The sequence below is a fragment of the Eucyclogobius newberryi genome, unplaced genomic scaffold (assembly GCF_026437365.1).
Source record: "Eucyclogobius newberryi isolate DKJ021-1_F unplaced genomic scaffold, fEucNew1.0.hap1 SCAF_7, whole genome shotgun sequence".
In the NCBI taxonomy this organism is placed as follows: Eukaryota; Metazoa; Chordata; class Actinopteri; order Gobiiformes; family Gobiidae; genus Eucyclogobius; species Eucyclogobius newberryi.
This window is the reverse complement of record NW_027316389.1, coordinates 8,757,848-8,769,970: the sequence shown is the minus strand read 5'-3', so window position 1 is coordinate 8,769,970 and position 12,123 is coordinate 8,757,848. Positions and strand designations below refer to the sequence as shown.

Genomic DNA, 12,123 nt, shown 5'->3' with positions numbered 1-12,123 from the left:
CCCCCATCACTCCGACTCCCATTTAGCGCCTTTAGCCTGTTTTCTATATCTGCCCAATCAAGCTCCTTTGTTCCAAGGAATCTCCCTGCAGCTTTAGCAATGATCCTGATCCTTTCAGTTCTGCTTTGAGTCTGAGCAGCACAGTTTACAACATCCACCATAAAGAGTACAAAATCCTCTCTATCCACAACCAGGGTATTCTCATTAATTCTGGAACCTGCACACTTGGGACCTCCACTCTTGAAACCTTCACACTTCTTGGGAGCCACGCTGGCCTTTCTCATTTCGCCCTGGCTGGGAGCAGCGCTGGCTCCCCTCTCTGTATTTACTCTAAACTCGTTACTTGAAACTTTCTTGACTGCATCTGCATAGGATATACCTTGAGAGACCTTTATTTTCTGCACCTCAGCAGCTCTTTTGCTAAACCTGCATCCCCCGAAGGCAGAGCTATGTTCTTCCCCACAGTTACAGCACTTCAGTTTTGCTCCCACGTCACACTTCCCATACTCGTGGTCTCCTGCACATTTACCACATCTTTGCTTCCCTCTACAGACCGCTGCAATATGCCCAAAGCGCTGGCACTTAAAGCAACGCAGGGGCGGCGGAACATATGGCCTGACGCTATAGCACATGTACCCAATGAACACCTTACTAGGCAGGCACCTCCCTTCAAGTGTTACCATTACCGACAAGCTGTCACATCTTACCCCAAACCGGGTCACCATCAACCGCCTAGCGTCCAGCACCGTAACTCCCGTCAAATTCTCCTTAACTTCATCCACAGACGTCGCCGTAGGGACACCTACGATAACCCCTCTGACCGTGTTTCTTTCAGCATCAGACACAAGAATGTCCTTTCCACCCAGACGTTTAGTTTCAATCGCCTTCCGTTGCTGAGCCGCGTCCTTGCACACGACCAGCAGCGAGCCATCTCTAAGGACACTCGCACTCTTGATCACTCCCACAGCTACAGTTAGGCTCTTTGACAATGCCACTGAATTCCACTCCTTAAAGGATGCACTATCCTGTGCAAGCTTTATGATCACCTTACAGTCTCTGCTCTCACCCCGGATATCAATAGCTTCAGCCTCATCCTGCTGCTCATTCCCAGAACCCTCGGACGAGCTAAGGGACTTTTTACGTTTCCGGGCACGTGCAGGCAGAAAAGGCTGCTCCTCCACGCCGTCCAGAACGTCTTCCATCCCCGATCCACTCTCCTCCGCCATCTCCCGTCTCTCCAGACCGGGTGTTGAGCAAGGTCTCCTCACAGTTTTAGTCCAGGGCTTGTTCTTCCTCAGACAGTTGTTGTTGTTGTTTTATGGCGGCTGGTATCAGGTTTTTTAATTGCTATCAGAGTGGCTTGGACCCTCTCTTTGTACTTTGATGTACTTTGATGTACTTTGATGAGTGCCTGATCTTGCACACTATAAGTTCTGCTGATTCATTTGTAGTTTTCGTTTAGTTTTTCATGTAATTAGGTGTCAAATATTGCAACTATAAGGCAGAATGTGTCTTTTTTAATAAGATAATATCCACCCACTAACGGCACAAACTGAGGCTGATCAAAGCACTTAAAGGTGCACTATGTAACGCTTTGGTTTGGCACGTGCTTGTCCTCATGGAGACGTCGTTGCTTTGTCTGAAATGTTCCACAGCACGACATTAACACACCAGGGCAAACAATAATATCTCCATGGAGAAAAACAAGTGGCAAACTCTCCCCCAGAAAGTTGCATAGTGCACCTTTAACACCTTTAGTGGCAAATGCTTAAAACGCTCACGATTCCACCGTCCTGGTAACCCCACGTCTAACTATTGCACTATAAATTCTAACCATTATCATTCAGCCTTGATGTCACGTCCTGAACAATCTGAGCCCCGCTGTTCACTCCCGGCTCATTTTTCACTTAAACGTGTTGTTTTATGTTCAGGATTAGACGACTGAAAACCTTTGTCAGCTCATATGTTTTCTATTAGGCCGTAATTGTTCCCTGATTCACGGGCCGTTTGTGTTTCCATTGTGCGCTGAGTGCACCGGGCGCGCCGCTGCTTTTAGAGCCTCTAACTGCCTTGTACGCTAACATAATAGGGATCATTATATGCAAAGCCCTCCCTGTGCGCGCCGGAGGGCCTAAAAAAAACGCTGTTGCTTCCTATGGCCGGCCGGAGCATGGAAATATAATGCAAATCGATAGAGTGAATAGAAGGGGCGCGGATAAAGTTACAGGAGGAGACAAAGTGGCGGACGAAGCGAGGGGAGGGGCTGATTGTGGCACAGAAGATGAGAAAACGCGCTGAAATGTTAGAGAGTTACGAAGCCTGAAAGAATAAATCTGTCAAAAATGTTATGTATGTATATCTATGGTAATTATCTTGTTCCCAGAGTTAGATTATTAAACGGCTACTCGTTATGGTCTGCTCAGGTGAGTCTTGGTGAAAGCATGTCCAGTCGAGCAAGTGCGTTCAGGAAAAACAGCTCAGAATAGACAAATATGGCCGACACGCTCATGTTAGATTTCACACCTTAGTGACTATTCTCCACAACACAAATTCTTATTTTGTCGGTTCATTTCATCAACCTTTAGTTTTTTGGGTGGATAAACGTCGCAAACCAAACCCAACAGTGCAAAACGTCATCAAGAAGTCTAAAACGTAGGTCTCGCCTCTAACTTAAGAAGAAATCAAACATTTAAGATCCACAAAAAAAAGTTGAATGCCTGAGCCCTTTACTAACTGCCCTGAAACATTACGATGGCTCTGTGGTATCGACGCTAAAAAAGACCATAAAAGGTGCATGTGAATTTTTGTTAGTTAAAGTGATCAAGTTGAATATTATGGCATATATTTCCCATTCATTTTTCACAGATTTTTGGACAGAAAGCAAAATCTGATCAGCATTGCGGAAAGTAAAGATCACAGGACCTACAGTTTGATCTCAAATCGATTTGTGCCACTTTATAAACTAATTTGTCAAAGCATTTCCCCAAGTTCGAACTTAGTTGTCGTTGTAAATGTGGTTTTTGGACTGAAAACAGCTGCGTAAGGGGCATTATTTACCACATAGCTGCATGGTTAGCATCCATGCGCCTTTAAACTCTGAATATTTGAAATTTTGAGCAAAAAGAATGGCAAATGTACTTCCTGACGAGCAGCAGGCTTCAAAGTGGAGCTCAATAAAAAATAGATTATACTTTCTTTTGTATAATCACAATGGAAAGCTAAGTAAATCTGGTGGCACAAAGGCACATAACCCTTGGGGCTTGGAGAGGTGCATTATGGGAGTGGGTGTGGTCACCGCTCTCCAGCCCGGAGCAGAAATCCGACACCATGTGGGAGGAGGCGCGGATGGCACCGCCGTGTGCGCTGAGATCTTTGTGGTCCCGACTTTCTGCGACGCTCTGTCCAACTTTGAACACACCGTTCTCTTCTCGGCAGATCTGACCCTCTGAACGCGTCCAGGCACAGGCGGGCGCGCTGGCGTAAGAGCGCGGCGGCAGTAGCAGGGGGAAACAATTAGTGGTCTCGCTTTGATGATGTCACTGACAAGTCACGCACCGATGGCACAGCTTCCGTTCTCTGGGAAACTCAAAGCCGCACACACATCTGCTGAGCCGGCCCGGCGCACGTGACAGAGGAGATCCTTGTGGCGGCGCCTGATGACTAAATTAAAGACTGTGCAAGTGTCGCATGAGAAATGTTCCACTTTCAGCAGATTTAAGGGTATTTTTGAATCACGAAGCGCTGCAGACAAGAGGTTAAATCCAGTCCAGAAGTGTATTGGACAATATTTACTGAGTCAAAAGTCTAAAAAATAAGTTTTCGATTCTCTTAGTTGACCAAAATTTGTATTAGTTAACTTATTACTGTTGTACTCACAAGCAATTAAGGTCATATTAATGTGCATATAACTGATGTAAATAAGAGTGTTTACTTACCATTAGTATTAGTATTATTTAGTCTTATGCTAGCTATTTTTACTTTACTTTATTTTATTATTATTTACCTTATTTTATTATTATTTTATTTCATTTTTATATTTATCTTTATCTTTTTATTTTATTTATTTATTTTCCCCTCCATTCCCTATTAAGATATGAGAGGAGTTTTGTTTATAAGAGTTCTATTAAGAGTATTTTTTTATCTGTTATCTGTTATAAGTTATCTGTCCTTTTCCTCTGTATCTACTGCGTTGCAACACCAAAATTTCCCCATGTGTGGACAATAAAGGAATATCTTATCTTATCTTATTAATTTATTTAGATTTTGAAGAAATGATATGGGACAACAGCAGATTTGGCAGTACATCATGAATTTAATCTGATTTATTTTGACATACAAATACACAGTTTCCTACACTTTTGGTATTTAGTTTGAAAAATGGATAATATTGCATGTGTTGTTTTGTTGATCTGCCAAATTAGTGACTGTGCCTCAACCAAAAATCTCAACAGAGACATTTACAAGCACATTTTAGCAATTATAAAATCATCGTGGTTAATGCAAACTAAAATGAGATATCAGTTTTTGTCGTTGTAGTCTTGTGAGTGCAGTTTGGGCCGGACGCACGGAGATACTTCATCGTTTTTAGTCGACGAAACAATCGGCAAAGCATTTCTTTAGTCGACTGCAGCCCTAAAGCAACATTTAATTGAGTTAAAATCAAATAAATCAGATTATACTCATACTCTTGATTGCTCTGGTTACACAGTGTTCTTGGTTCCCACTAATTCAAATCAATCAGCTCATTTTTTGTTCAATTAAAAAAACATTTTTTATCTTTTATCCTTCCAAGAAATCCACCCGAACGTAACAGTAATCCCCGTCTTCATTTTCATCAGTCGCTTAGGTATTCTGTGCATGTGTGTTCTGTATGTAGTCTGTGTAAGAGGTTGAAATGAGCCTGGCGCCGGTCTCTCATCAGCATGCAGCAGCAGCAGTGGGCGGGAGCCACTGGATTCTGCAGAGTAATTCCTGTGGTTTTCAGACACATCCTCGTATAGACGTTTTTCCATCAGGACGCAGCGGGAAACGGAGCCCGCGTTCACTTTCCAAACTAAATCTTCTCCTCCCAAGTGCATCCAGGTTTGAATAATGCGAGTCGTGACACTGATGTTTAATCGTGATGGAATGAGAGTGAACGGTGATTGTGGAGCTGCTGATTAAAACAACCACTGTCTGAGAGGTACTATCTGCCCATCGTGCTTCTGGCTATGTGTAATGACAAAAATGAACCACAAGGATCATATAATTCACACTCTAATCATCCAGCTCCATGAGTGCTTATGAGAATAACTAATAATTTACTTAAGCCTCTAATACCAAACATTTCCCATAATTTGTACTTTTTGTAGCTGAATGTGCGGGAAATAAGGTATCGACAGATGTTATAGCCTACTGAGCATGTTTGAGGTTGATAAGATAAGATATTCCTTTATTGTGCACAGATGGGGAAATTTCATTGTTGCAACGCAGTAGATACAGAGGAAAAGGACAGATAACTTATAGGAAGTTTAAAAAGCACTCTTAATAGAAGAACTCTTATAAACAAAACTCTTATAAACAAAAAATCATATAGACAAAAACCTCTCATTTCTTAAAAAGGAATGGAGGAAACTATAGGATTGTAGGATGTAGGAAACTATAGGATTGTAGGATGGAGGAAACTATAGGATTGTAGGATGGAGGAAACTATAGGATTGTAGGATGTAGGAAACTATAGTACTGAGCATGCAGCAATACCAAAACTGGTAGCGCCATCCCAAAAGAAACAAATAAAGCTGGAAGGGTTGGTTGGTCTTTAATTGGATGCACAAGACAGTATTTGCAAGTAGATGTTGGCCCAGAATGTTTAATAATGACTGTTTATTTGTACAAAGCGGTTCAGTTATTACTTGCAGGATAAATAACAGACACATAACACAACTGGATCCACTGTGTTTTAAGGAAAACATGTCTTTGATGCCATGGTATCGATATCTGCATCGCAACTTAAAAAAACGAAGACTCCATTCGGAAAGGGCCCGGGATCTTCTTGCTGTGAGGCGTGAGTGCTGCTCCTGCCACCATGGGCCAAGGACCAGATTATCATTGTCAATCTACAGCATCCTTGATGGAAAGAGTTTGTGGGCCATACATATATTTTCTGTTTTTATTTGTTTGCAACTGATAATACTAATAATACTACAAATACATTACCATTATTATTAGTATTATCTTGTCTTACGCTAGCTGTTTTTATTTTGTTTTATTTTATCTTTATTTTCCCCTCCATTCCTTATTGAGAAATGAGAGGTTCTGTCTATAGGAGTTTTTGTTTATAAGAGTTTTGTTTATAAGAGTTCTTCTATAACTTCCTATACGTTTTCTGTCCTTTTCCTCTGTATCTACTGCGTTGCAACAATGAAATTTCCCCATGTATGGACAATAAAGGAATATCTTATCTTATCTTACATTAAAAACCAACACCTGTTTTAGATTTTACGTATCACTGTATGTTTCATTTGCATTTCTTCACACAAACATATCAGCTGCATAATGAGGTGAGCTTGAATGTATAAAAGACATTTATCACCTCAAAAAGCTGCTTTGACTTATCGCTCTCTTTGCGCCGCAGTTGTGATAAACGAGCTGGTCAGCGAAAGGGCACGGGCACTACTCGCTACTTGCTACGACTAAAATTAACCTCCACAGCTGGTTCCCATTAGGCTGTATCAACACTGAGAGTCTGTGGGTCCCCTCTGTGTCTCCGGCGGGGCCCTCGCACACACGGAGACGCCATGTTTAACCTGGCCACGCTGCCCTCTGGCTTTGGCACCGCCCGGATTTTGGAGACGAGAGGCGGGAAAAAAAGCGCTAGAACACTGGAGCAAAAAGGGGGGAGGGAAGTGTGCGGTGGAAGGCACAGAGAGACGGCAAAACACAGAGCATGGAAAGACGAGCGTGAGAGCCAATGAGAAGGAGACGTGCACCGCCAATGGTCATAAAATATCTCTCAAAAATAATAAACACAGGAAGAGCAGGAGAACTGAGAATATAAAGCTCAGTCTGATTTACAGTCCAACACATTCACGGAGAAGTACTCTGTGTGTGTGCGTGTGTGTGTGTGACTTATACAGCTTTGTTTGCGACACTTTGTTTATATCATTTTTTTCCTAATAAGAAAATTGCTAAAAAATAATACAGATTTTGAATACTTCCACCGCCTATATTTAACTTTTTAAAATCTTTTTTAAAAAAACTCTATATTTATTGTTTGGAGCTGGTTTGGTCTCAGAAGAGATGTAAATTTAACAGCAAAAAAAGATAAAAATGTACACGTCGTCGCGTGTGGGGGTTTTGTAGTGTTTTTGTGATTGATGTGAATGTTTTTTTTATGCTGCAGAACAGGAACCTGCTGAAAAACGTTTTTTTTTTTTTTTTTTTTTTTTTTTTTAACTAAGTCGGACCTGATGAATGTTTGTACGAAACGAAAATCTCCGCTTCCACCAGATGAAACAGAATTTGACTTGTCAGGTTCCTTTGTGACGGCGTCAGAGCCCAGCTGCCGACAGTTAACCACAATCCGTACCGGGAATGGAAATGAATATCGCATAAAAAAAAGTGCGAACTGAAACCCTACACTTGTGCCTTTGGGTCGGAGCGACGCTCTAAAAGCATGTGCGCGATCTGAGGTAACCCCGCCGCCGCCGCCTCTGTAGCATGATTTCACTTATTGGGATCAAAAGACGGAGACAATGAGTAGACGCCTGTCAGCGGTTATCGGAGTCCTCAGAAGAGTGCCGAAACGTGCGTGGGTGTGTGTGTGTGTGTGTGTGTGTGGGAGGCTTTACATTGACGGCTCCTGGCCTCATTAAAACTTCATAGATGTGAGAGCAGACAAAGACCAGGGTATCGTCTTACATCCATACACACTGTCTGGGCCTCCGCTCCGACACGCACGCTAATGCCGGGTCTTTGTCACATCGCAAACGCTCACGAAATGCCTATCAACACACACCGTCGTCCCCGGCTGAAACCACCCGGCCACTTGTGTTAAATAATTAAGAGTGTGAGATTAGGCCGTCAGCCCCGGGGCCATAAAGGTCCATCGATTTCACAGGATGCATTTTTAATGAGCCGTCAGCAGGCATTCGTTTCAGCTGACCGGCGCCCGTGGATGACACGCACGCGGGTCCAAAGTGTAGCGCCAGGGGAGACAATTAGCAAACACCTCTGGACTCCATAAACCCCACATCAAAACAAACATTTTTTTCATTGGTTTCTTCTGCGCGCTTCATGCATAAGTGTTGGCAAAACAGATCCAGTACGGCTTTGTTTATTTGCATTAGAAGCCTTTTGATACTGGCTAAAGCTGGTGCATAATCACAGCAGCGACATCTATGAACGTGTGGAAAGGAACCACAGCTGCACTAAAGAGCTGTTTCTTATCACCAGACGAATCAAACAGTTAAAATTTGAGGCTAATTTGTAGTTTATTCTTTAAAAATGAAGAGGGTGGCTTAAATTCCTGACTTTCTGTGCAGAGTTTGCATCTGAGCGCGCTGGTTTCCCTCATCGACCCAAAACTTGCACAATACTTAATACAATACTTAATACGGTACTTAAAATCCTCCAGATAAAATAGTCCTGACCAAGATAGTTCTGACCAAGCCGAGCTCAAGATCTGGAGATGGGCCCCGCTCCTGACACGTCGCCCCGGCAGCATTGAAGGATGGGTCGAAGGCAGAGGACTAATTACCCCACAGGGACAGCAAATTGTACCTTTACCTTATTCTTCGCAATATATTCAGATGTAATGCATACTCTTACACATATGCACGTATATAAAACAAACCAAAATCAATCTAGTCCTCTTGTAAGCCGTGAACAGGGACAAGAGGAGGCCCCGTGTTCACAATGAGGACGTGCGCTGGAGTGACCTACTATTCCTTACAAAGAAATGAGAGAGGAAGCGAAAGACAAATGGGGAAGATATGCATTTTGCAGAAGTGTGGGGGGCGCGTGAGCGTGTCATGTGGTCGTCCTACCTTCCCCGTCTCCCGCTCGAAGTCGACATACTCCCTGGTAGGAACCTGCCTCTGATCCCCGAGCAAGTTGGCTGGGAAAAACTGCAGGGAAAGGTTGGTGCCGGTGGCTACAAAGGCCTGTGAACGAAGAATTCAGGGGCTTAATTACTTGCTTCATAAACGTAAAACGTACATAAAACGTAAATCACAGGATGCACCAAGTAACGAGTGACTGATTGGTGACATTATTTTATAGATTAGGGGTTTGCTGTACATGATATTGCAAGTGTATAAATCAGGGGTGTCCAAACTTTTTTTTACCGAGGGCCGCATTTTGAAACTTATACGGAGCAGAGGGCCACAGACAACCTGACAATGTCGAATTTGTCAAATAACGAAGTGAATCATTTAAAAGGTTGCGTTTTACATTGTTTTGATGCCTCCACACCTTTAATAATACTTGGAACATCAATACTAGGTTGGTATGATGTCAAAATGCTTGAATTTGTCCTATTTTCCAGTAAAAGTTACTACTTTTTATGTTTGGACCAACTTAGCAGGAAGCCGGATGGCCAAAAAAATTGGTCTGGGGGCCCAACATTTGGCCCTCGGGCCGTAGTCTGATATAAATGTATATTACAAACCCAGTCACTTAAAAAGGAAGTGAATGTTTTTTGTGTGTTTAAAATGAATATTCTTTTAGTGTGTGTGCTACAACCGCTTTGAGGCTCAGTAGATCAACACTGGAGCACATCTGCCAAGTTGATCCGATCCAAAACGACACCTACCAAGCCTCTGTCTGACCACTTGTGAGATATGAGAGCCAGACATTGTTCTGAGGAAAACAAAAGCTAAACTTGAGCTAAAAGTGTTCACTCTGTCGACCTCCACCTCGTCCTCCAATGGTTTCAGAGCCAGGATGTTCTAGTTAAGAGTTCTATCAAGCAAGAGGCACAATTTAGGACTCACAATTTAAAGAGACAATTTCTAGAGCTGTAGTCGACTTAAAAACCTATACCAATCAATCAATGGGTCATTACACGGGTCAAAACTATGAAGTATCTCAATGTATCTCACTCAAGAGACTACAACTTTACTGAAAGGTACGAGTAAACAGTGTATTTCGTATGTTAGGGATATATAAACTCATGATTCGCTCCATATCTTTTCATTTTGATTGAAATAAAATAATAAGTCCACTAATAAAAATGTTGCTCATCTAAAACTAAATGACTTCAAAGATTGCAGCCCTTGTATTTTCTACATTTGTCATTGTAAAAGTGCTTTTTTTGAACTGCAGCTTCAAATCACTAACATTTCTGCACAATTTTACGTACAATTGTCCCTCGTCCCATCGCTCTGACGCAGGACACAATGAAAGAAACCAAATATAAGGACAATAGCGCAGCGCATCTACAAATTAGGCCCCGGTGGTGTTTGTTTCGCTCGGCTAATGTCAGGGCCCCGCTCACACCACCACATTATGACATCACTCTTGTTTGTGCCAAATGGAATTGAGCACTAATTGAATGACGGTGTAGAAATGCTCAAAGTGAAGGGCCCAAGTGAAGGGCCCAAGTGAAGGGCCCAAGTGAAGGGCCCAAGTGAAGGGCCCAAGTGAAGGGCCGGCCTTAAAACAACAAATTGCACAGAAAATCCAGTTAGTGACGTTTTCAAATGTATCGGATCGATACTAAAGGCATTAGGCAGATATGAATTATGCACCCTGTCAAACGTGACCCTCCCTCCCTCCTTACTCGCTCCCTTCCTCCCTCCTCACTCGCTCGCTCTCTTCCTCCCTCCTCACTCACTCGCTCCCTTCCTCCCTCCATCACTCCCTTCCTCCCTCCTCACTCACTCGCTCCCTTCCTCCCTCCCTTCCTCCCTCCTCACTCGCTCCCTTCCTCTCTCCTCACTCGCTCCCTTCCTCCCTCCTTACTCGCTCCCTTCCTCCCTCCCTTCCTCCCTCCTCACTCGCTCCCTCCCTCCTCACTCGCTCGCTCCCTTCCTCGCTCCCTTCCTCCTACCTCCCTCTTCACTCGCTCCCTCCTCACTTTCTCCCTGACTCCCGCGCTCCCTTCCTCCCTCCTCCCTCGCTCCCTCCTCACTCGCTCCCTTCCTCCCTCCTCACTCGCACGAGCCCACAGGTTTTCTCCACCTCCTCTGTCCGCATTTACCTGCCGCTGTCCCGCACGTGATCCACTAGAGCGGGTGCGCGTATTACAGTATTACAGTATTACAGTATTAGACCAAATATAAGGGAAGGGCCGAAAACGGGAAGAAAATGAAAAAGAAAGAGAAATTAAAGGACCCCCAGTTCAATCATTTCTGCTGGATCGTACGTATTGAATTACAAGCATCTGATACTCATTTGCTGCCGACTTGGACGAGAGCGGAGGACGGGAAGAGGAGAAACTGTAGAGCGCCGCACAGAGACAGAGGAACAACAAAGAGGAGAGGAAATCAAATAAAACGTTGGAGAGATGAGAGAAAGCAAGCGCGGCATGAAAATCAATAGTAGTTTAGCGGCGACTCGTCTCTAATGAGCTGGGCTGGAGATAATTTACTTTGAATTATTGTCCCGTTTATCAGATCAATCCTGGACGTTCGGGGTCGTCCTGTGAGACAAAACACTCGCATCGCATCAACAGAAGAGGAAATTATAGTTATGTGCAATGTACAGAGTCTAGGCGTGCAAATTCATGTTATTCTTGATCTGTAATTGGTTTTAAATTGAATATATATCAACATTCAATGCACAAATATGTGTCGGATAATAATTGTTTGTAATTAGAGGTGGGAAATATATCAAAATTAAGAGAAGTGAGATGCACAATTTGAATATTGAGTATGTCTTTACAGTAAAATATGCTACAAAAAGATTTTAAAAATGTTTAAAATGAAAGAAGTTACACGTAAACATTCAAATATATAAGGTGATGTTTCTGTTTGTGATTCATTATACAGACGTGACACATTTGTCTGACAATTACATCATCAACAAATAAAGTTTAAAGACATGTTTTCCTGTTGGATTGACAATGTATTGACAAAAAAATCAAGACATTCATTTATGTCAATATCACCCGCCCCTATTTGTACATAAGTTATTAACTGT

General features: G+C 42.9%; 1 protein-coding gene across 3 annotated transcripts in view; it reads right to left on the bottom strand.

Annotated features, from left to right (window-relative positions):
* Nucleotides 1–12,123, bottom strand: part of cbfb (core-binding factor subunit beta) — a 34,387-nt gene that overhangs the window by 15,890 nt on the left and 6,374 nt on the right. For all 3 annotated transcript variants that reach the window (XM_072435425.1, XM_072435424.1, XM_072435426.1), the window contains exon 3: nucleotides 9,027–9,143. In XM_072435425.1, coding sequence (XP_072291526.1) covers nucleotides 9,027–9,143 — 117 coding nt within the window. The remainder of the gene's footprint in view (nucleotides 1–9,026; nucleotides 9,144–12,123) is intronic.